This window comes from Mastigoproctus giganteus, chromosome 6 (genome assembly GCF_048544385.1).
Source record: "Mastigoproctus giganteus isolate SK-2022 chromosome 6, ASM4854438v1, whole genome shotgun sequence".
Classification (NCBI taxonomy): Eukaryota; Metazoa; Arthropoda; class Arachnida; order Uropygi; family Thelyphonidae; genus Mastigoproctus; species Mastigoproctus giganteus.
Window position 1 is genome coordinate 194,479,917 of NC_143580.1, and position 24,265 is coordinate 194,504,181.

At 36.4% G+C, this 24,265-nt stretch overlaps 1 protein-coding gene across 1 annotated transcript in view; it reads left to right on the forward strand.

Annotated features, from left to right (window-relative positions):
* Positions 1-24,265, forward strand: part of LOC150084850 (protein TSLIG3A-like) — a 137,211-nt gene that overhangs the window by 29,261 nt on the left and 83,685 nt on the right. The window contains exon 3 of the mRNA XM_090375595.1: positions 13,111-13,167. Within this exon, the coding sequence (XP_090231721.1) occupies positions 13,111-13,167 (57 nt within the window). The remainder of the gene's footprint in view (positions 1-13,110; positions 13,168-24,265) is intronic.

A 24,265-nucleotide genomic window follows, 5' to 3' on the forward strand; every position in this document is an offset into this window, starting at 1 on the left:
AAATTTTTTTTCAGTCTTGGTTATCAAAATTGGACAGAAGAATGGCTTCAGAAAAAAGGAACATTTTGATGATTCTAGACCATTGTACAGCACATTCTGCTGAGACACTTAAGTTGACAAATATACGGTTGTTTTTATACCCCAATACCAGTTTAATGCAACCACTGGATCAAGACATTATTTATAACCTCAAGCGAGCATATAGAGCCCACCTGATAAGGTACTTGATCCGCAACATAGAAGGAGGGAACAATTTGCAGCCAAATTGGAATGTCTTGGATGCTATCCGTAATCTTGTTATTGCTTGGGAAAGTATTACATCAAGTGTAATAATCAACTGCTTCAGAAAGAGTGGCTTTGGAGAGAACATCATCGCAAAACATGGTCCAGCAGACAAATGTGATAACAACAGTGAGGAATGGAGGAATTTGAAGGAGCATATGGAATTTGTTGGCAATTTTGAAGAGTTTGTGGAGGTGGATGATGAAGTTGCTACCACTGCAACGCTAACACTAGAAGAGCTGCTGGATACCAAACAAAACAATGTTTTTGTTACTGGCGAAAGTGAAGTGTGCACATTGCCATCTAAAAAAGATGCCAAAAATGTATTGAACATAATAGAGAATGTGTTAGCCTGCAGTAACTTTGATAAAGAAACAACTATTGCATTTGATAACTTCTGTGCTGTAGTTAAAAATGCATATAGGACAAAAACTATGCAAACAACATTGGATTCTTTCTTTAAATTTGATTAATTTATTAAAAAGTTAATGGTTTGTATGTCTCCTTTTATATTAAGTTTGTAATTCTTTTTACTGTGATACTAAAATATTGTTTATATCAAAATACAGTGGAACTTCTCTATTATGAACTTCTATTTAACGAATTTCTCCATATTATGAATTTTTTCCCAAAACATTGCACCTTGAAACAAAATTACATGTAAAATTAACTCCATATAGCGAAGTGTTAGTCTCTCTATAACGAATTTTTAAAAAAATTAGTAAAAGCATTTTTGAAGGTTTCAAGCATTTACTGCTAAACGCCGCTCAAATATACTGCTTCCTTCCTTCCGAAATTGCACATTAGCATCTGGAATTAAATAATCATCCTTTTAGTGAACACATGTGGCCCGTAGGAGGGGTCTTTGTTTCATTTTTGTTACAGTTATTAAACCAAATGGGTTTTCTTAAAAGTGGTGTTAAACTTTACAATAAATAGGGTAGATTTGTAAACTGATGTTGGCTCAGGGGAAAACGAAATTCGCTGCAGTAAACCTTTAGCATGTTGCCGCGGCAATACATAGAATGCTACCATAGTCGGTTTTTAGTAACGCCTACTGATTGACATTCGCTTCTCAACTCAACCGTGCCACGTGACCTTCCTGTCAATCATTATATGATATGTCCGTTCTAATCTAACTGGACTCCCAGTAGATTTCACGAATTTTTTTAATTTTGTTCTTTTAGAACAATTTGTCATCAATCACATAGGCTATATGCTCTTGTATTTTTTTTTCTGAAAAGTAACATACAGCATACATTAATCGTAAATTTTCTTTCGTGTATATATGAATGAAAGCAGAGAATAAAAGAAATTCACAGTCGTATATTTCTTCAAAGTGATTGATAGGAAAGGTCACGTGATACTGTTGAATTGGCAAGCGAACGTCATTGAATAGGCTGTACTAACAATTCACTATATGGCCAGAGAAGTTTGCGGTGTATGTATCGGCAAGAGCTGCAGTCGAGTAATTTTTACAATTGCGGAAACAATGTCAAAGAGAAAGTGTTTCAAGTATTAATGATAAAGAAAAGATTGTTATGATAATGACCAGGGTTTTAAGAAAAAAGATGTTGCGGAGAAATATGGCATACCTGCAAGCAGTTTATATATGATTTTAAATGCAATTGAAGGAGGAGCGGACAAGAAGCGAATTAAGTTGTGTATATATACGAAGATGTTGATAAAGCTGTTCTAAAATGGATGCAAATGATACGTGAAAACAATATCCCAATATCGGGCCTAATAATTAAGCAACAAGCTCTGAAATTTGCACAGTCCCTTGGACATACAGAATTTAATGTGAGCACTGGGTGACTAGATAAATTTAAGAAGTGCCACAGAATTGTGGAGAAAGTGTTAATATAAGCAAAAAAGAATGCACCAGTTGGAGGAACAATACCTTAAAGAAGATTTTGGAAGAATATGAACCTAAGGATGTTTTTAATGCTGACGAAATGGTTTTATTCTATAAATGTTTACCGAATAGAACACTTGCTTTTAAGGATGATAAATGTTTTGGCAGAAAACAAAACAAAGTAAAGAAAGAATCAGTGTGCTAGTTGGAGCAAATATGACAGGAAGTGAAAATTTAAGACTTTTAGTCATCGGAAAATCAAAAAACCCAAGATGTTTGAGGCACAAAATCTTTGGAAGTTGACTACACCTTTAATAAAAAAAGCATGGATGACAAGTGATATTTTCAAAGAATGGATATTAAAACTAGACAAGCGTGTGTATAACAAAAGAAAAAAGGAAAATCATGTCGGTAACTGACAACTGTCCGGCACATCCTGCCAGTATTTCTGCCAAACTTAAAAGTGCGAAGGTGTTGTTTTTACCACCAAATGTGATGTCAAAACTCCAGCCAATGGACCAAGGCATTATTAAAAATTTTAAATTTCATTATCGAAAGAGAATAATAATGAAGATTGTCAATGCGTTATCAGAAAATAGAAACTTGGAGGTTAGCTCTGAACCGGCAAAAGTTTGGACAAAGGATGTCACCGAATACACTATTCAAAATTGTTTTTCGAAAGCGAGATTTGCATTGAATACAGAAGTCGAACAACAACGGGATGAACAAGATGAACTGCCTCTTTCACAACTGAAAAACTTTTGGACCTTATTAGAATCGTCTGGAAACATTGAAAACAAAATAACACTGGATAGTTATGTTTACATAGATCAAGATCTGACTACAGCAGAACATCCAAATGAAGATGAAATACTGCTGAACAGCGTTAGACACGACCATGATCACGAAGACGATGATGCTGAAGATGCATCAGAACAACCCATATAAAAGCCAACTCGCGAAGAAATGATTAACGCTTTTAAAACGGTTTGTATGGGTCTACAGTTTTGTGAAAATGTTCCTGATAATGTTTTTAATGCTCTGAATAAATGTGAGGTTTTCTTTGAGAATCAGGCAATTTTTTAATTGTACCATGCAAATGAAAATTACAGATTGTTTTTTAATTTGTGATACTTAGCGGCGAAAATTGTGTAAATGTAAGTTAAATAAGTATGTTTTGGAAATAAGATACATTAAAAATAAATGTAGATTCGTTTTCATTTTCTAATTAGATAACAATATCTAATAAAAAAGATATTCTCTGTATATCTTTTTTATTAGATATTGTATATAACGAAATTTCTTTATAACAAATTTTTTCGCTGGATTTATCGAATTCGTTATAGGGAAGTTTGACTGTATATATTGTACAATATTTTCATTTCCGTTAATATCGCTTTTCTCTTAGTTTATCTTCAAATAAAATAAAATCTTTAAAAAATATATGTTATTCCTATTACTGTATTGTTAGACAAGGCTTTTGTTTTTATTTTATTTTTCTTATTTTACTTTATTAATTTATTTTTGATATTATTATTATTCTTAGATATACAATATGTACCAAAAAAAAAATTTTAACACTTTTGGGGGACCTCGTTACTACAAAACATGAAAATTTGGTCCCTTGAACTCTGTATTAACGAGATTCCAGTGTATTATGTTAATTCAGTAGAGTGATAGAATAGTATGTGTGCATGCGAGTGAGATTTTTATTCCTTACCATTCTGTCTATACTTGTGTGTTACATATTCAAAAGGTGCTTTTCCATGGATGTCTTGTAGAATGTCACTGTAGTGGAATTAAGTGAAAAAAAAAAAGCTTGGATGCAGATGTCTACTGTAAAAAAGCAAAGGCGTCTCCCCCCCCCCCTTTTTTAATGAAATTTGCTTTTTAAGTAGTTCTTTTCCAAAAGATAGTCTTGCTGTTAATATGTAGGGAGGTTTTGAACATTATGCTGAATTACAGCATGAGCTGCATTGCTATCCAGCATTTTCACAAGTGCAGCTTCATCAATATTGTGAATGCTGGCATGGGAAACTGAACTCGATAGCAGCATTTATAAATCAAGTCATTACACTTGATCCAGAATTGATAGCCTCTCTGTGAATTGTAAGGGAATATGGGGAACTCATCAGCAATATGGTAGTGCATTCCATGGGCACATCATACTGATGAACACGTCTGGAGTAAGCTCCTTTGCTACAGAGTTCAACTTTGTTATTTTTGTTCAGTATTAAACTTTGTCAAAGTGTTGGCAGTGTGTCACATCACTGCTCCCATTCTAACCCACTTCGTGAACAGAAGCAATAGTGAGCCTTTAATTGATATTGACGAACTCAACATTCTGGACCTTTATGTTCAGCCATAGTTTTTTTTTTTTTTTTTTTTCCACATTTTATATTAATATTAAGGAATGTCATTTTGGTAAGAATTTCAGAAATGTTCTTAAAGCTCCTCCGTGCCCCCCCCCCCAATCAAAATTCATGGCAAGAGCATCATTTGGAAAAGTGTATCATGAAATTTTGGAAGTTCAATTAGAATGGGATATGTTCAGTTATCAATTGTGATTAGTGAAAATCAACAGAAGCTAACTTCAGCTAGGTCACAAAACTGCACAGTGAAGTGTTTAGTTTTGTAGTGACGTAGTTTTTATTTTAATAGTGTGTATTTTATATATCATGTATTATGTGATCAAGTGGGATTCCTTTCATGAAAGAATTAAAGATTCACAGAGCCCTATTTTTAACACTTAATAAACAGTAAAACATTGGGATAATAATGAAATTTGGCAATTCATACTAAATATTTGTATAACCATGGAAGTGCTGTAATTAAATGAACATAAAGCAGTGTCTCGTTTTGTGGGTTTAGCTGATCTTGCTACTTAGCTTACTGCTTAATTGCCTCCATTCTTTGATCGTTAGTCAGTTATGTTTCATTTTAGTAAAAATGAGGATAAGAGAAAAATCAGATTTGGGAACTTATAGTATCTGTGCAGTTGATCGTTCCTTGATCAATGTAGGCGCCTCCGTAGCCAGGTGGGAAGGAGCAGCAGCAGCAGCAGTGCGCAGCACACGCTTCTTGATTAGACCGGGGTTCGAGCCTGTCACCACCAAATACGGAGGATGCGGAAAGGTCAGGAAATGACCACCGCATATCCCGGAGCAATATGGCCTTAGTTGCTAATGCTCCTAAAAACTAAATAACAAATAACTTGATCAATGTGAAAGTATGGAAGCCTGTTATCAAAGTACTATATGTGTTGGTTTGACTTGGCAGTACTGTGTTTCAGATAAATTGTCCTGGTGTCCTGAAAAGCCAAGTAAAATATCACATTTGTGCTGTTTTGCCACATTACAACATAAGAACTCAAAATAAAGAATGGCATCTTGCAGTTCTGGATAATAGTGCACAATAACACATCAGATGGTACTTATACTTATTTGTGGAATATGTGGATGTATAAAATCTTTATTACAATGCAATATGGTTTTATGAATAATTTAAACAGAAGAAAGGCCAAACAGTGAATTTTGTCTCCAACTTTGTGTTGCATTCACATACAAGAACTCCTTTGCCCCATTCTTAGCTGTTTTTTCCAGCCATTTCTCACATTGAGCTTTTACTTTTCTTACCTGATCTCTAATATCGTTACATATTTGTAGTTCTCACATATGGTTCTTGTTTGCTTGTAGTTCTCATATAATAAGCTGTAACTCTCCCACACTTCCATCTTTAGCCATTCAAATCTGTCAGCCAATTTGCTATCTTCTTTTTCTGATGTGTTACCACTGGAATAAATATGTTTGTGGCTTACAGGATAAAACCCCAGGGGCTCACATCTGATGAGTGTGGGCTTGGCACACTCAGGGTCCTGAACTGGATATCATCGTTCTTCTCTTTCTTGGTGATTCCCTTCTCTCTCTCTCTCTCAATTTTTTTTTTTTTTTTTTTGTCTGGTGCAGCATATGTCTCAGGCTTCCTTGTCCCATATGGCTAATAATAATTATTATTTAACATTTCCTATAGACCTAAGAAGTTGCAGTATACTCTCAAAACTGAAATCCCTACCAGACCATCCCACATGGACACCGATTTTTGAGCCACACTAAGACAATCTGTACAACACTTGCCAGACTGCCAATTGTCCATTCAGTATTTATATCCAACGGCTACTCAGAGATTTGGACATCACAATAGACAATGTTGTCCCATCACCAAGGCAACCCCCTTCCACCTTGGAATGCTTGTATTCCAGCCTGCAACTTCTTTCTTAACAATTGAGGGGAAGGACAATACTCCTGCTGTGTATCTACATCTCTATTCAGCACACCAAGCTGAGCATTCTGACTTTTTCTAGTCTACATAGATAGTTCAAAGTCAGACGTGTGGGATCTGCAGCAGCCTTCCCAGCCACTGAGATATCCAAACAGATTTTCCCTGAATACAGCATATTCACTAGAAAGCTGTATGCAATTGAGCTAGCCTTTCACATACAATCTCTCCACCAGGTCCTGTCTTGGGTACAGCAGAGGATACACTTCCTTTTTTGAATCAGAATTTGATATTCACTTCTGTTGGAATCTCAGCACAAGTGAATATATTGTGATTTTTGGAAATGGTTTAGCAGACACTGCGGCCAAATCTGCAGTGACCCTTTGTGTTCTTGCCTGTTAGTCCCCTTTACAGACTAAAGGCAAGTAATATGAAAGAAACTAATTTCCCCAATGGCAACACACTTGTTTATAGCCTGCCCACATAGTGTGGGCAGGCTATAAACAAGTTATACAAGATTAAGCCTGTAATCAAACATTGGAAGTTTAGTCCGTGCAAGAACCGTTTGAACATACTGTTTTAATGCTTTTAACCATCTGAATGAGTCATATACACTCAGTATGAGATCTGAAATTTTTAGATTTTTAAAAACTGTAAACTTGTATACACATATATAAATGTTTCTTATAGTCATTATTTGTCTCTTTCTTTACCTTGATTTATTTGTTTTTAACTCTGTACATTGGAACATAGTAACCTAGTTGGAGGTTACTGTTTTAAATATATTTATTTACTTAAATTTATATACTATTGTTTTTAATATATTTAAGTAATGGACTTGGCACATCATGGCCTTAGTTGCTCATGCACCATAAAACCTAAAATCACTTACTCGTCCCCTAAGGAGCCCCCTGTCTTAAAATTGAAACCCTCTCCTTTGCCTTTGACCACCAGAATTTCTTTGGATACTACCTTTTCTTACCTTTTTATTACATTTGTGGTTGCTATCTGCTGATGGTTCCTGCATGTTATATCCTTGATTATACTTTGATCCTTAGTAAGGATCAAGTCAAGGATATTTAGGCTCCTTGTACTTTCTCTGGCATGTTGAAATAAGTAAAGGCCATCCAGGTGGTTCAAGAAAATTGACCCCACTTGGAATATTGCCGACAACCAATCAAATCAGTTAGTTAAAGGCACTCGTGAGGTATTCACTTTGCCCATTCAAATTGCCTAAAGAGATTTTTGTCATATTCCATACATTCTTTAGTCTGCAACTATCACTTTTTACATTTTCACCACACAACTCACACCATACATAAGAAAAAACCTAGGATTAATTGTACAGGACCTGAAGTTGTCTGAGCAGTGCAAGCAGACTACTAGAATAGCCAATGGAGTTATGTTAGTGATATTTTATAATACAAAGAGGTGATTATCCTGTTGTTTAAGGCAATGGTTTGGTCACATTTGGAATACTGCATATAGGTCTCGAAACTTCATTTTATGAAACATCGATCTGTTAGAAAGGATGCAGAGAAGAGCAACAAAATTAGTTGGAGACACAAAAGGATATTCTGATCAAAAAAGGCTAGGGTTCTGAAAATTGCAGCCTCTGGAAACTAGGAATTAGCATGGTAACCTAATTGAAGTGTATAAGGCTTTTCAAGGGTTAAGCAAACTGAATGCTGATGGCATCTTTTCTCTTTCTCAGATGACACACACACACACACACAGATACGCACATGCACACATTTAAATGGAAAAGGGATGATTGCTGAATAGATGTGCAGAAATTAGCATTCGATCAGAGACTGATTGATGGAATTAAGTTCCAGTTAAGTAGGTAGTTTGAATAAATTTAAAGAAAGAAAAAGAAAGAAGAAACAAATTACTGGACGGAATGGACTTGGCTTGATCAGACTGTTTTCAATCCACTTTTGTTAAGAGGATAATCCACCCCTGTGCCCCTCTCTTGAAAATGTTATCACCATAATGAAATTCCTCATCACAAATCTCAGGATGACACCATATCTGAGTTAGTCTTACAATATCAGCTTTAGAAGACTTGACCAGCAGCTCAAATTCATTTCATTTTGTTTATGACACTCCTGGAATTACTCTATATAAACATGTTAAGTGTGTTATTTTTTGCTACCCATTTACATCCGTTATAACTGCTTAAGTAATTTTTATTGGTCAGTGTGTCTTCTCCGATGCATCTGTTATTTTAAGACCACTCACTAATGCTCTTGAGGAGGATGCAGGCATAACCTCGATGCATGTCTTTAAACCATTAGCTGTTACCCTGGTGTATTTTTAATTAATTAATTCTTTATTTTTTTGTAAAACAGAAAAACTTAAATATTTAAATATCTATTAAAATTACATCACCTCAAAACTGCACCATGCTTTACCCCCCTTTATGGGTATGTCCAGGCCCCACCTTACCCTTATCCTGCTCTCTTTGAATACTCTGGCCTGACCTTCTGGCCTACTCATCAATTCCCCCCACATTAACACACACGCATTCACATATCAGAACATAATCTGGAAATGACCAAGTGGTCTGCCATGTGCAACATTATTTACTAACCCTACTGACATCCCCCTTGGGTGTGGAATAACACATTCTAACCATATCATTCCATCTGCTAACCCTAGATGACACCTTTCTTTAATGTGTGAGACCCAAATTTCTCCTCTTCATACAATCACATTCATTAAATTTTTATTTCCCTTTTGCTTACAAGGAAGAAACCTGTTCACTCCCCTCTCAAAATGATTTGGGTAGATGTATGTCAGCCTGACTAAGCGGATGAATGAGAACACACACACACACACACACACACACACACACACACACACACACACACACACACAAACTCTTTGCACTTGCCAGTCACTATCCCGAAAATGACTTGGACTTTATGAAAGAAGAACACATCTGCACAATGCCTTTCTGGAGAGCACTTCACTGCACCTGCACTCAGCAATTGTCATAACAGACAGCATTCAGTACTCTAGCTCTGCAATCCCCCATCTTACCTCCAAGCTTCTAAATATTCATGCCTGTTTACCAGAAGCTGTACTACATGCGCAGTCTGTCAAATGTCATGCCACAGTTGCTGTGGGGCAGGGCCTTCTTCCACCTGTGCCCCTACTATTGTCTCCACTGTAAGAACAAAGCCTTATCACTGTGTATTGACATCACCATAAATGGGTCATAAGAAGTACATAAAGCTATATTGCGGCACACAATTGAGAAATGCAAAAGAGGTGAATGTAATTCTGTTTTATTTTCTTTGCATAGTGGACAACTAATTTATAAGTTGCAAGACAATACGACAAAAAAATTAAAGTTTTGATACTTAAAAGTGTGATAATTTCTTTTTTATCATAACATTCAACCAAATAAATGTCAACCAAACTGTGATGCCTGTTATATTGGTAGTACTGCTACCAAGTTTGGTTCTACCATAATAGTCTTAGATTGGGACAAGCTAGTACAGAACTCACAATTCATGCCCAAACCCACAATCACACCCCTTTAATTGCTCTGCTATCACCATTATAAGACTTAAAACCAAAATTCTTCAATATGAAGCCCTCATTATCGAATGGTTTCAACACAACACTAATCTCAACATCCTAAACGCAAAACTTCCCTTTCACCTTTCCTCAGCTTGGAATCTCTCACATCTGAGTTTCCCACGTGTCCTACAGAGCATCACGAGAGTATAGAAAATTCCTTAAAATACAGCACGCATTACTTCTCATTTAACACCGCCAACTGAAGACGTTATAACTTAACGAAAGTCTGTCGTCACTACTATTGGCAATATCAATTCTTTTATGTTCCAGATTAACTATTTTCTACTTTATGACAACCAAGGACGGAGTAGTGCACTTCTGCTTCCTTGCGCTTATTTTAAAATTCCATTAAATTAAATCTCATCCCACCTTAATGCATTAACATAACCATTCCACCTTATATTTAGCCATCAGTCTTTCATAAAACTATTGCAGATTATATTCAAGGTGAGTACTGCGCTTTAAGCATTTTGCTATTTTTATATTTAGTCATAACATTCTAAAAAAACAAAGATAGCACATTTAATAGTTAATTTTTTTATTACTATAAGAATGCTTTACATGTAATTTGTAATCCAACTAATGTATACATTTATTCATTAAATATAATACAGGTAGCCCTCGTATAACACAGTAGTTTGGTTCCTACAATATCTCGTGTAATGCGAAACCGCGTTATACGGGACTAAGAACCAGTACAAAAAGGGGGGTTACGTTCCAGAAGCTAACAAAAATACACCCCTTTTTTTATTTTTTATATATATATAACTATCGGAAACATAATTTTTATAGCAGTAATAACTTAATATTTTAACTTTATTTTTATAATAGAGTAAATTTAAAAAGTAATAACTGAGTCTTGCCTTACAAACTGTGTTACTTATATGTCAGATTACGTACTTTTATTTAATTTTCTTCCTCTTCATCGCTGCTAAGCACAATCTCTATTTCAGCATCTAGATTTCAGGTGCCTTCTGCTCTCTTTGAAAATTATGAACTGCACGCTTCGAAGTCACTATTTTTTATGATCTCAAACAAGCACAAGTTCAATAGCACAGAACTAACCCAGGGATCTCCAAACAAAATATAGTGACCCCCCTCCTTAAATGATACGTGAAAATCGGAAGAATATTTTCCAGTTAGCAAAATAAAAAAATAAATTTACGCTTACATAGCTTAATTAGTAAGTACTGTAATATGTACATACTAATTGATATTTCCGTTCACTGACAATTTTTTTTTTATTGTAAAATTTAAAACAGTAAAGATGATAAGCAATTAATAACAAAGAACACAGCACGCACAAGTTGCAACAAACATGATACGTACAAGTGAGATACAGAGTAATGAGTTTCTGAAATTTTATTTATGTTTTTTATTAATGGAGAAACACATTTCACCCTAATAACCTGAAAATCCACAGAATTCCACCTATGGGTACTATCGCAAATGCAATAAGATCAAGTTTTCTACCCATTTATAATTGATTTCACTAACAGAAAAGACCAACCAATAAACCGAACACTGCAAATTGTTTTTATTGTGTTATGGCAGTGACATCCAGAAATGTGCTTTAGAAAAATATCATGAAGGCGATAACAACTAGGTGAAACACATTTCACCCTAATAACCTGAAAATCCACAGAATTCCACCTATGGGTACTATCGCAAATGCAATAAGATCAAGTTTTCTACCCATTTATAATTGATTTTACTAACAGAAAAGACCAACCAATAAACCGAACACTGCAAATTGTTTTTATTGTGTTATGGCAGTGACATCCAGAAATGTGCTTTTGAAAAATATCATGAAGGCGATAACAACTAGGAAGTCAACAGCAGGGATTCACAAAAAAAATGGAAACACTGAAAATTACATCCAACATAATAGCAGGGTTTTTACAGCTCAAAAATACTTTATGATGTGAGATTTCCCGCAGTTCTCAAACTGTGTTAGAGCGAAACCACGTTGTAGAAGTACTGTGTTATACGGGAATTGCCTGTAATTTAATTACTGTAATCAAACAGAAATTATTTTACATTAAATTTAGCTTTTTTTTAACGTTTGAAGTTTATGTTCATGTATTGCTTTGAATATATCATTTTTCTTTTTACAGTAATTGTTGAGCAAAATATTGATAATGGCATTAATTAGCACATTTAAAATTACAGTTTTTTTGTTGTTATTTGGTTTTTAGGAACATTAGCAACTAAGGCCATATTGCTCCGGGGATATGCGGTGGTCATTCCTTGACCTTTCCGCATCCTCCGTATTTGGTGGGGACGGGCTCGAACCCCAGTCTAATCAAGATGCGTGTGCTACGCACTGCTGCTCCTTCCCACCTGGCTACAGAGGCGCCTAAAATTACAGTAAAAACCCCCGTATCTGCAAGGGATATGTTCCAAGACCTATTGTGGGTGGCTGAAACCACGGATATAAACGAACTGACCTGCTGACCCCATATATAACACGATTTTCTTGTACATACATATGTATAATAAAGTTTAATTGATAAATTAAACACACAGTAAGACCTTACCAACATTAAATACGGTAATAATAAAGTACAGCAGACTCTTGATTTACCGGGATTGGGTTAACCGGGACACTTCAAGACTCCAAATGTAACCCCCCCCCCCCCGTTTAATCCCATGGTCTTTGCAGGATTCTGACTTCATTTATGTGAGTTTGTTGTTGTAAATGAAGTATACTTCAGTTATATAAGTGATTAATTAAGATAACATAACTAATCTATAGTATACTATAGAAGTTAGTTTTTGGAAGCCAACCGGGCTAGCTGGGTGGGTAAAGCGCCTGCCTGGCAACCCAAAGGTCGCAGGTTTGAATCCCGCCTCGGGCTTGGATCAAAGTACTGCAAAAAACCTTGGGAGGTGCACTATGGCCAGAGAAGCCGATGCGCCAATAACTACCAAAAAAAAAAAAAAAAAAAGTTTTTGGAATAAATTCATTATAAAGTAAATAAATTATAGAGTAAATACATTATATATTAAACAATATTGTTTCATCATTTTATATTTTTTACTGTTTTATTATTATTTTTTTGTAAAAGTTTATGACCGTAAAATTAAAATTTTTCTAGATCCTGAAGATTCTAGTACATTTTTACTTGAAGTAAGCTCCTTTCTGAAAGAATTGAGTAAGTATTTTGAGTGCACTAATCTGATAAATATGTTTTAAGCCTTTTTATTTAAATCACTGTAAATTATAAATTTATATGGCAGAACCTCAAAAATCTGTTAAAATTCAGGGCTGTACTAAAAAAAAAAAGTAAAGTGCAGCCATTATCAACCCACTGCAGGATGGAAGCCTCCTCAACAATTCATGCTGAGGAAAATGCACCATAATCTGCCACGCTGATCCAGTGCGGCTTGGCAGATCGACCGTATTCAGCAGTCAGGGGCTCGAACCCCGGTCTACTGAAAGAGCGTGTGTATCTGCACTCCCACTCAGCTGTACTAAACGAGTGCTTAAAGTGTGGGGGTCAGCTGACGGTGTGAATGCCTCCAAAACAGCAAACTATACATAGTATCCCTAATGTCAGATCATTTAAAACTAGACAGGGTGTTTCTAACATTGCATTGGGTACCACTAGCGACTCACTTTTTCTAGTCTCAGTTTCAAGATGGATGTTGTTCAAGTTGGATGTATTGTGCATTTATGTATACAGTTGATTGCGAGTGGAAAGAGAAAACAACGATGGTGGAATCATCCAGCAAATTCAAATAGGTTAAAAACAGGACAGTTTTATATTATGTTTGAAATGCACTGGAAGTTTCCCAAGAAGTTTTTTTTATTTTATAGAATGTCGATACAGAGTTTTGTTGAACTTCTAATGTTAATTAGGGAAAAAACCTTCTCTCACACCCTACCATATCCATGTTTACATCTATGCTTTATGTGCTGTACTGACAGGCCAACTCCCACTAACTGAAATATTTCTGAAATGTTAATTTAAGTTTATAAAATTACTTTACTTCTATCTGCTATTCTTATTCAGAGATAAAGGTATTTGTAAGGCTTCGTATCTTACAGAATTACTTTCAGTAACATAAAGGGTAACCTCCTGTTTGATTTTACCGCAGAGGACTTCTCAGAATAAAACACCTATTGTTACTGTCTCCACACCACTTGACATTATTTTCAGATGGAATATTGACAAGTACTTTCCATCCATTTGAAGCAGAAAACATTCTCCACTACACACACTGTAATGGATTAATTTCCATGCAATAAAGGATTACTACTGTTTGATTTTACGAACGTTCATGCATTCATGCGAAGTTCCTTTGACACCAGTTTTCAAACTTTATAACGCAGCTATCAATATAAATATTTTCTTGAAATTTCATTAGAACAAATATACATCCAGAAAACGTCTGTACCTATATTGTTCCCTAAAAACAATTGCAATAAAGCAAACTTTTCTTTTATCAAATGAACATTGTAGTGTTATCAGTTTTAAACCAGTTTATCCCATTTCCAGTGTGGCTTCCAACAGATGAATTTCCTTGATTTTGTGTTAGTAGATGCAATGCACAGTGAAGAAAGGAAGTATGATCTTTTTGTTTTTCAAAAACAATTTGTTGCAGCTCTTTTGGTTATGTTTCTTTTGCCAAGAAACAGTTTTGTTAATTTTTTTTTTTTTTTTCCCTGCATCAAGCTGGCAATGACGCTGTACATTGTGGCTTACTGCTTCCTTTCATTGCTTTCTAATACCTTTCAAAAAAAAAAAAAGAGAGAGAGAGGGAGATGTTATAAAATTATTTCAGATACAGAAAGACACCAAAGTTGTTTCAAACAAAAAGTTCTAAATTCGTTTTGGAAGAAGAAAGAGACTGCATGTGATTCTTTTCCGATTTCAGTCCAACACTTTGCTTTTATTTCTTTGTTGAAGTAGACTTTTAATGCCATATTGTACAAGGCAGGCCTGCTTTCTACATCACAAATAAACTTCTCTGTGTCAGACATTGTCCTCCCCCAAAGAATAACAAACAAATGAATGAAGGCTTAGGCTTATATAGGGAGCATTTCTCCACAGGCAATATAAACATCAGGTCGCTGGTGTTTGCAACACCTCCGACAGCGTTAGCAGGTGCTGAATGCTAGCTAACATTGTCCAACATGGCATTTGTTACGCCCATCTAGTTTTCATGGCTTTTTCCTCTGCTACTCGTAAAACCGGGCATTCAAAGGCGCTTCTTTAAGTGCCCATCTAGTATAGCTCTTGTCTGCTTTTTTGAAATTCCAGATTTTTAAAATCAAATACTGTATGTCCTCACTCGTAGTAAAGTGCACAGGTTTGACAATAGGGATGTGAAGTATATTGTATACTTATCTGCAGCAGTGTGTGCTCATGGGCCAATTTGCATGTTATGTGGACTGAACCACTCTGAATAATTCACAGGAAACCCTGCTCATTCTATATAAGATCAGCTAACTACATTCTCAGTTGAAGAAGACTTAAGAAATCCTCCGGTTGTCAAGAGGAATCTAACCCAACCCTCTGCAAGCAGGTGGCAGATTGCAGTATGTTATGTGTCGCATTATGGCCACGTTGCTCTTGCGCCGTAAAGCCCACACATAAACAAACAAACAGTAGTATATTATTACATCTAAGCTGCCATAGAGGACTACAAAGATAGACGTTTGCTTATTTCTGTAGCAGATAATCTTCCAGCCAATAACAGGATACTCCAGCTCTTCCTTGAGTTTAGGTAAATCTCCACTGCAATGCCAATATCAGCAGCAGAGATGATGATATACAAGGGATGGTTAATAAGTATTTACCCTTGCCTAAAAATATGAGTTAGGGATTCATTATTATACACACACACTACTAAGTCTCATAAGTTAATCTATATTTATTTGTTTTTCCATATCCATTAGTTACTGAGCTAGAGCCACAAATACAGTGAGCAGTGGTAGGCTGGAGAGAAAGTTGAGGTCCAGTCTGTTATAAAATTTCTTCATTTGCAGAAATGAATAAATATGAGAATAAAAATTGGAAAAGACAGTTTTAAGTGTGTGTGTGCATGATGGCATAAGAGAAGGAAGACTCATCTCAGCCATAGATCCCGCTGTTGCGGCTAAAGTGGAATAACTAGTACTTGAAGATAGATGTGTGATTATAAATTTTATAGCACCTGAAGTGAACATTAGCCATGGTTCTATCTGCACCATAATGCATGAGTTCCTGCACATCTAAGGTGGCAGCCTGGTGGGTTCCAAGGTTGGTGACACCTCTTCACAAGCAATATAGGATTTCTGTGCAATTGTTGGAGCTTTGTAGAGAGAATGCTAAAGATTTTTTTGACTGAATTGTGATGATGGATGAAATAGGTACATCACTATGATCCAGAAACAAAACAGATGAGAAAATAATAGAAACATCTCCACCAACCCCAAAACAAGGTCATGTCAGTCTTTTGGAACTCTAAAGGTATCATCCTTATAGATTACCTCCCAAAAGGCAACAATATCACTGGGAAGCTACAGAAACCTCTTGGGAAAGTTAAGAGAAGCTATCAAGTTGAAGAGATTCGGGAAGCTATCCAGAGTTGTCCACCTCCTAGCCAAAACTGCTTATGCTCACAAAGCTGTTCTCACAGTGAACTTTGCAATGAGGTGTGTCTTTGAAAATCTGCAGTAACCACCTTATTCTCCCTTTCTCTCACCTTGAAACTTCTTCCCCCCCCCCCCTCCAAAAATGAAGAAACCATTATAGGGTGTAGATTTCAGACTGATGGGGAGATAATGAAGTGGAAGCTTGATTTTCTGCTCAAAGTGGGGAGTTCTATTCAAGAGGCCTAAAAGAGCTTATCCACAGATGAAAAAAAAAAGTGTATCTCTAGAAGGTAGCTATATAGAAAAGAATGAAATTGCCAGCCAAGTTTCAAATCCCTAATTCATATTTCTAGGTGAGGTTAGATACTTATTGACTACCCCTCATAGAATATGATCCTCTTCTGCAACAATACATACCCTTTAATATTTCATACTGAGAACAAGGGTTATACACAGTAATCTCCATGCCAGATAAGAGCATACTTTAATTCTTCAGGCATTGTGCCTCTTCAGGTGTTCCAGATCAGTGGGATTAAAATCAGGATTGTGTCAAATAGGGATGTGTCTTCACATCCCTATTGTCAAACCTTCAATCTTCCCCACACAATAATAGAATTTAATTAAAAGGAAATCCAGATGAGTAGCACCCTCACCAGAATGGGGATCTCATCCCAGTACCCACTTACAAAGATATAAAGATCTAAAAGTCAATCAAACTTATCTCCAGATTAATATACATTTTAATCAGTTTGTAAATTGATTTAGATTCATATGAAGATCATACAATTTGCACTCTTGTTACCCCAGGTCTGGCATTTAGTTCCATTTCAAACAGGCTCTTTCTTGCATTGGAGTTAAAAGGATGCAGATAATTATCTGCATCTTTATGCAAGGCAACTCGTTATAATGGGTTGCCTTGCATAAAAATCCCTTCCTGTACCAACAATAATTTTCAGTTTAGTATATTACAATGCCTTGTAATGACAGAAATAAGCAACTGTGTGTGTGTGTGTGTGTGTGTGTGTGTGTGTGTGTGTGTGTGTGTGTGTGTGTGTGTGTGTGTGTGTGTGTGTGTCCACATACCTTTTGACCTTGGAAAGAGCTTCATGACAATTTTTTTTCTGCTAAGTGGGTTATGTTTCCATAACTATGGTTGACAGCCATTTTGCCACCTCTTTTGGGTTTGGTCCCTTCCATTCTTAATTGTTCTGCATCTCACAAAAATTATCTGAACAGTATCACCTTGGCATTTTTAAAACATTTTTCTTGCAAAATGATGGCTTGCACTCCAAAGGCAAAATAAAAACACTACAATAAATATATTCGGAACATTTTCATATATGCTTTCATCCAGGATATCCGGACAAACGTTGGTTTTGTTAATGCTACACCGCTCACTTCAGTATTATGTTGTCCCCCCCACCTTGGCCGCTGTGATACACATCATCGCCGACCGGGCTAGCCGGGTGGGTAAAGTGCCTGCCTGGCAACCCAAAGGTCGCGGGTTCGATTTCCGCCTCGGGCTTGGATCAAAGTACTGCAAAACCCTTGGGAGGTGCATTATGGCCACAGAAGCCTATGTGCCAACAACTACCAAAAAAAAATACACATCATCCTTCCTGGGTGGGCCCACCACCAACAAACATAGACTGCAGCGGGTATAGTTCTACAATGATCAGTTGCTACAAGTGCAGACTATATTAGTTTAGCCCTTATCTGATGTTCTAGTTCATCCCCTAGGGTTCAAATCGGTACTATGTGAGTCATTCCAACTTTTGTATATTTATGTCCATGAACTATTCTCAAACAGCACTGGCAGTATGGCATAGGGCATAATCCTGTTCAAACAAACATTGGTCTTTACCAAAGAACTGCCACATCATAGGAAGCATGGAATTTCCCAGAATGTTAAGGTAGGCATTGGTATTACTATTATTAGTTTGTTATTACACTAGTAGTATTAGTACTATTAGTGTTGCCCAAAAAGAAGTTATATTTTAGATAAAATAAGTGTGGGTGAGTAATAGGTTAAGATTTGGGATGTAAAGGTGGTTTTATTTTTTGGACTGTGAACTCTTTTAAAATGGCTATCATCATTATGTTCGGACATAGGAAAACATAGGAACTTTCAAGGTCATTAAATTTTAACGGAACTATAATCAGTCACTGGGAATTCTTAGTAGAATAGTTGTCCTACCTGATAGCTTTGATGTAGAAGTTTTCAGGATACCAAATTGTATTTAAAAATACCCACGTGTTGCTGAATTATACATTATTGGTATTTTCAAGGTCAAAGTAATTCTACTGAGTCAGCCATTTGGATGTTTCCAGGAGATAAAAGAACTACAGCAGTGCCACCTGCTTGTTCAGTGGTGACTAGAAATTCAGTGTAAATTGAGTAAAATTATTAAATTGCGACATCACGAGGAAGCTTCATCACTGAATAAGATTGTTGTTGTTGTTATTTGGTTTTTAGGAGCATTAGCAACTAAGGCCATATTGCTCCGGGGATATGCGGTGGTCATTCCCTGACCTTTCCGCATCCTCCGTGTTTGGTGGTCACGGGCTCGAACCCCGGTCTAATCAAGAAGCGTGTGCTATGCACTGCCGCTCCTGCCCACCTGGCTGCGACAGGTTTAGTAGATTGGCAGCCTAAATCCCAAGCCCGGATAAATGGTGAGGGTTGACGTCAGTAAGGGCATTCAGTCGTAAAAACTATGCCAAAACCAATAGATGTGTTCCAGTTAAGAAGTTAATCCAACCAGAGGAGAAGTGGATGTAAAGTGTGAATTGGGAACATTGAATGCCGACCGCATATAACGTGGGAAAAGGCGAAGACAAAGAAGAAGAAGAATTACTATTAGTACACTGGTGTGCAAAACTTAAGGACCAACACTATTTCTAAAGGTTACAACCACAAAATCAAATGAAACAGCCTGTGGCGATTTGCATAACTGTGGCCATTCAGTACAAAGCTGGAGCACATGCAAAAATTTGAATCGTGATGAGAGGGCTCACATAAACAGATAAAAGCAGCAGTTTGCCAGTTATGTGCAAATATCCGAATGGTGAGCACGATTGTTACAGATGCTTGATTGGTTTCATACAGTGCTACAGACAACAAAATGGCCAGTAGACAACATCTGGATGACTTTACCTGAGATCAAATAATTGGGAAGCTCGAGGAAGGTTGAAGTGCAAGGAGTGTGGCTGCAGAGTTCGGTATTGCCCATAGCATCGTCTCATGTATGTGGTTAACCTTCAGAACGACAGGTACAGCTGTTCAAAGGACCAGTGGTGGTCGTCCAGGAAAAACAATGCCCAATGATGACCACTATATACTCCTACAGGCCAGGAGGGACCGACACCAGACAGCGGGATCCATTGCAAACCAACTGCACAGGATGCAGGATATCGTGGTTTACTGTGGCCAAGCGAATCCACAAAGGTGGACTGTTTGCCCGATGGCCAGTATGCTGTGTCCCTTTAACACCTACCCATCAGAGATGCCGTTTACAGTGGTGTATCGAACACAAGGACTGGACAGCAGCGCAATAGGGTAAGATACTCGTTACTGATGAGAGTAGATTCAGTCTCAGCAGCAATTCTGGACGTCAGCTAATCTGTCGAGAGGTTGGCACACGGTATCATCCCGCAGACATCACTGAAAGGGATCGATATGGCAGTCAAGGTGCTCTTGTCTTGGGAGGTGTTATCTTGGATAGACGTACACAACTCCAGATACTGAAGGCGCTACTGTACTGAGGTAATCCTTCCCCATGTGCATCTGTTCCGAGGTGCTATTGGCCCCGAGTTCGTGTTTATTGATGATAATGCCACACCCAATCGCACTGCAGCTGTTGATATGCTTTTGGAAAGTGAGGACATTGTTCGTATGGATTGGCCTGCCTGTTCCACCGTTCTAAATCCCATCGAACACATATGGGACGCTCTGGGGAGACGTCTAGCGGCACATCCACACCCACCAGAATATGCTCACCAGCTGAAGATGGCACTGACAGAGCAATGGACAATGTTACTGCAAAAACTTATCAACAACATAGTTCTAAGTATGGACAAGCGCTGCAAAGCCTGCATCGACATTAGGGGTGGCCATATCTCCTACTGAGGACCACCTCTTATACAAGGGGATAATTTGTTCCATCTTTGGCAGTGATGCCATTTTTGAACAAAGTCCCTCTGTATCATTTTGTTTCCGTTGTTGTGTCGGTGTTATTTCCTTCATCATTTCTGTACCTCACAAGGTTCCTTTGGTATGGTTTTTCCATATCCAGGCCACTCCTATGAGAAGCTACAGGTGGAAACCTGACTGGTCTTTAAGTTTTGCACACCAGTGTAGTAGTAAATGATGCAAGAAAGCAAGCTTATAAAGCAAGCATCAGCCAAAGAGGGGAAAAAAAATTCCCATATCACTTTTCCATCCTCTAAATGGTTTGTGTAGTTATTCCTTGAATTTATTTAAACTGCCTGCTTCTGCACAATCACCAAAGGTCCTTAGTTTATACCATGAGAAACGGCTGCATATTGTAATTCAGCCAACTTTGAACTTTATTATTGGCACAGGGCACTTAAACAGTAGATGTTCTCCACACCCTCATGCCCATCCAGTCTATGTACCAATTGTGGCATTCATTGCACCATGCAAAGTGAGCCCACCGATTGTGGTTGGTGATGTTTGGCTTATGTGCTGCTGCTCCTCCCCAATAAAAACTGAGGCTGAGATGCTCTGTACATAGTGTTTTTATCAATCTCTGTGAACCTTAAACTACTGGTTGATGTTTTGCCAAGGTGTCTGATGACATTGTTGTACTACCTTTTCAAGTACTACCTTTTAGGCACAGAGTGAGCTTCTGTGGTCTTCCTGTGCATTGCTGGATGGTGGTGGTACCATCATGCTTCCATTTTATTTAATATCACTGACCATTGACTTTGAATGATGTAGGCTGTCAGCCGTTAATGTGAATCGACAAGCTAGCAGTGTCACGTCTGACAATAACTCTTCCACCACCTCTCAAAATTTCTTAGGTTAGCTCTACATGTCATAAGGAGAAGGAGTAGTATAGTCGCTGTCCTGACATTGGATCTGTAGGTGTGGTTGCCTGTTTTTGATGATAGAATAGAAATCTGCCATTGTCTGCACAATTAGATGCCACAATTAAGTTTTATAAGTAAAACTTAATTGTGGGCAAACACCTTTGCACTTCATTTAACTTAAAGAATTAATAAAAGATATTTATTTATGTTTTGTCCCATACTCTGCTTGACTGGTCTACAATTTTCCATTTATTATAACACAGGTTCTGTTACCTTAGTAAACCAGCTAACTTACTTTTTAAGAGACAGAAATAAACCAACAGCAAAAGAATAAATCTTATTAATGTATATTTTCATAAAGAATTTATGCAGTTCAAATTTACAAATGTTAACATATGAAGACAATTGGTATCATAAGATATTTAATGAATTATATGATTTTGACTTGAACAACACATTTGAGAAAAAGAAACAACAAATACCACAAAACAAGCATAGCAAATTAATACTAATGTAAGGTTTATGCTTGGCAAGGTACTATTTGCAATCTGGGTACCAAGATACCCCAATATTCCAAATTAAATTAAATCATAAAGATAAGAAAAAGACAATGCAGCACTTATCCTCAGAAGTACAAACTCAGTCCAAGAAAATGCACCCTCACACCCATCAAAAAATGAGTGCCATACATGGGATTAGATAAAGATAGGGAATTCACGAGCACTGCCCATTCATGGGGACGTCAGCACTTGTGAACTACAAATTTTATTTTATAAGTGCAATTATACTTTAGTAGGTTAAGTGTGGATTTTTATAGGCTGGGAGTAATGCATTTGCACTGCTGACGGTAATTTTTGCTTTTTTCTTATTTTTATGACTTGATTTTGAATATTAGAATATCTTAGTTACTCAGGTAGCAAAACAACTTTTCATGCATAACCCTAATGAAGTTTTATGATCAGTGCAGACATGCTGCAACGGTAGCTCATGGAGTCTTGTCAATGTTATATAGGAATTTTGCCAGCAGGGATAAGGAGTTGATTATCCCCTTGTATAAGGTAATGGTCAGGCCACACCTTGAGTACTGCATATAGGTCTGGAAGCCTCGTTTTAGGAAAGATGTTGAGCTACTAGAACGAGTACAAAGAATGGCAGCAAGGTTAGTGAGTGGAACAAAGGGTTTTACTGTTACCAAGATAGGCCTAAGTTCTGCAAATTGCAGCACCAGAGACTAGGCACCACAAAGGTGATCTGATTGAGGTGTATAAGGTCTTGAATGGTTTTAGCAAGCTCAATGATGATGGGATTCTTCCTCTTGCTCAGATTCCGCACCTGAGGGGGCATAAATTCAAATTGAGGAAATGAAGTTGTAGAATTGATGTGCGGAAATTTGCTTTTAGCCAGTGAGTGGTTGATTGCTGGAACAAACATCCATGTGGAATTTGACAGCTTAAATAAATTCAAGGCTGAACTAGACTAACTTTTGGAGTGAATGGATGGGTGAAATGGGGAGGGTGATTTTTTTTTTTTTTTTTTCTTTTACTCTCTTCCTCTAAAATGGGGAGGGGTGAGTAATAAAGTTTTCCTATCTTGGATATGCTTAAAATTCAGAAAGTATATTCTATATCTTTGTTCTTTTATTAGCAAAGCAATTTGAAACTTAATTTTTTTCGTATTTATAAAAAAAAAAAAAAAAATGCTGAAATAAATAAAAGTTCATTAAAGCATAAAAGAAAGTTATTGAAGTTTGGGAGAGATAATGTTGAAAGTCTACAATGATACTTTTTGGAGAGTAGTGTAATTCTGTTTTTCATTTGAAAGAATTTGTGTAAATTGACTCGCTCTGTTGTATTCAGCATAATTTATTTTTTCTGTATTCCATGATTTTCCTATAACTTATTTTAATATTATCAGTAAAATTTGATTTGTTGCTTAAATTTTGGCATGTTGATGCAGTCCAACAAAATTTTTCCAGAATATTTTCTCATTTGGTATTTATTTACTCATTTGATTAATTTGGTCTCAAATCTTTAAGTATTTTTTCTTCTTTTTAGTTTTAATTTATATAGAAATGCCTTATATTTTTGCAGTTGTTTATTCATTTAAATTTTCATTATTTTAATGTGTAATTTTTCTTTATGCCTTTATCAGTTTCTTAAAGAGGAATTCAGTTTTGAAAAGTGCATCATTTAATTAATATGAAATCATTAAATTCTTACATAGCTTTCATTGAATTAGATAGCTCTCATATTGGATAGTAGTGATACATGGAGTATGCCAGAAATATTTATTATGCAGTTTTAAGATATTAAAATTGTATTTGTTTGATGTTTAGTAGTTTTAAACTAAATCATGTTTGCCTTTTCTTTGAACAAATATAGTAAGCGCCGATTATAGTGATTATGTTTGCTAATTGAATTTTGATTTTTATAAGTGAAAATTGGCAAATATTATCCACAGGCTATAAAAATAAAGATATAAAGCAAGAAATTACACTTCATTACAAAAGTTTATTACCAGTTAAATGATACATGAAAATCGGATGAATATTATGTACAGATTACAAAAGAAAAATAAATTTATACTTACATACATTGCTTAATTAATACACATTA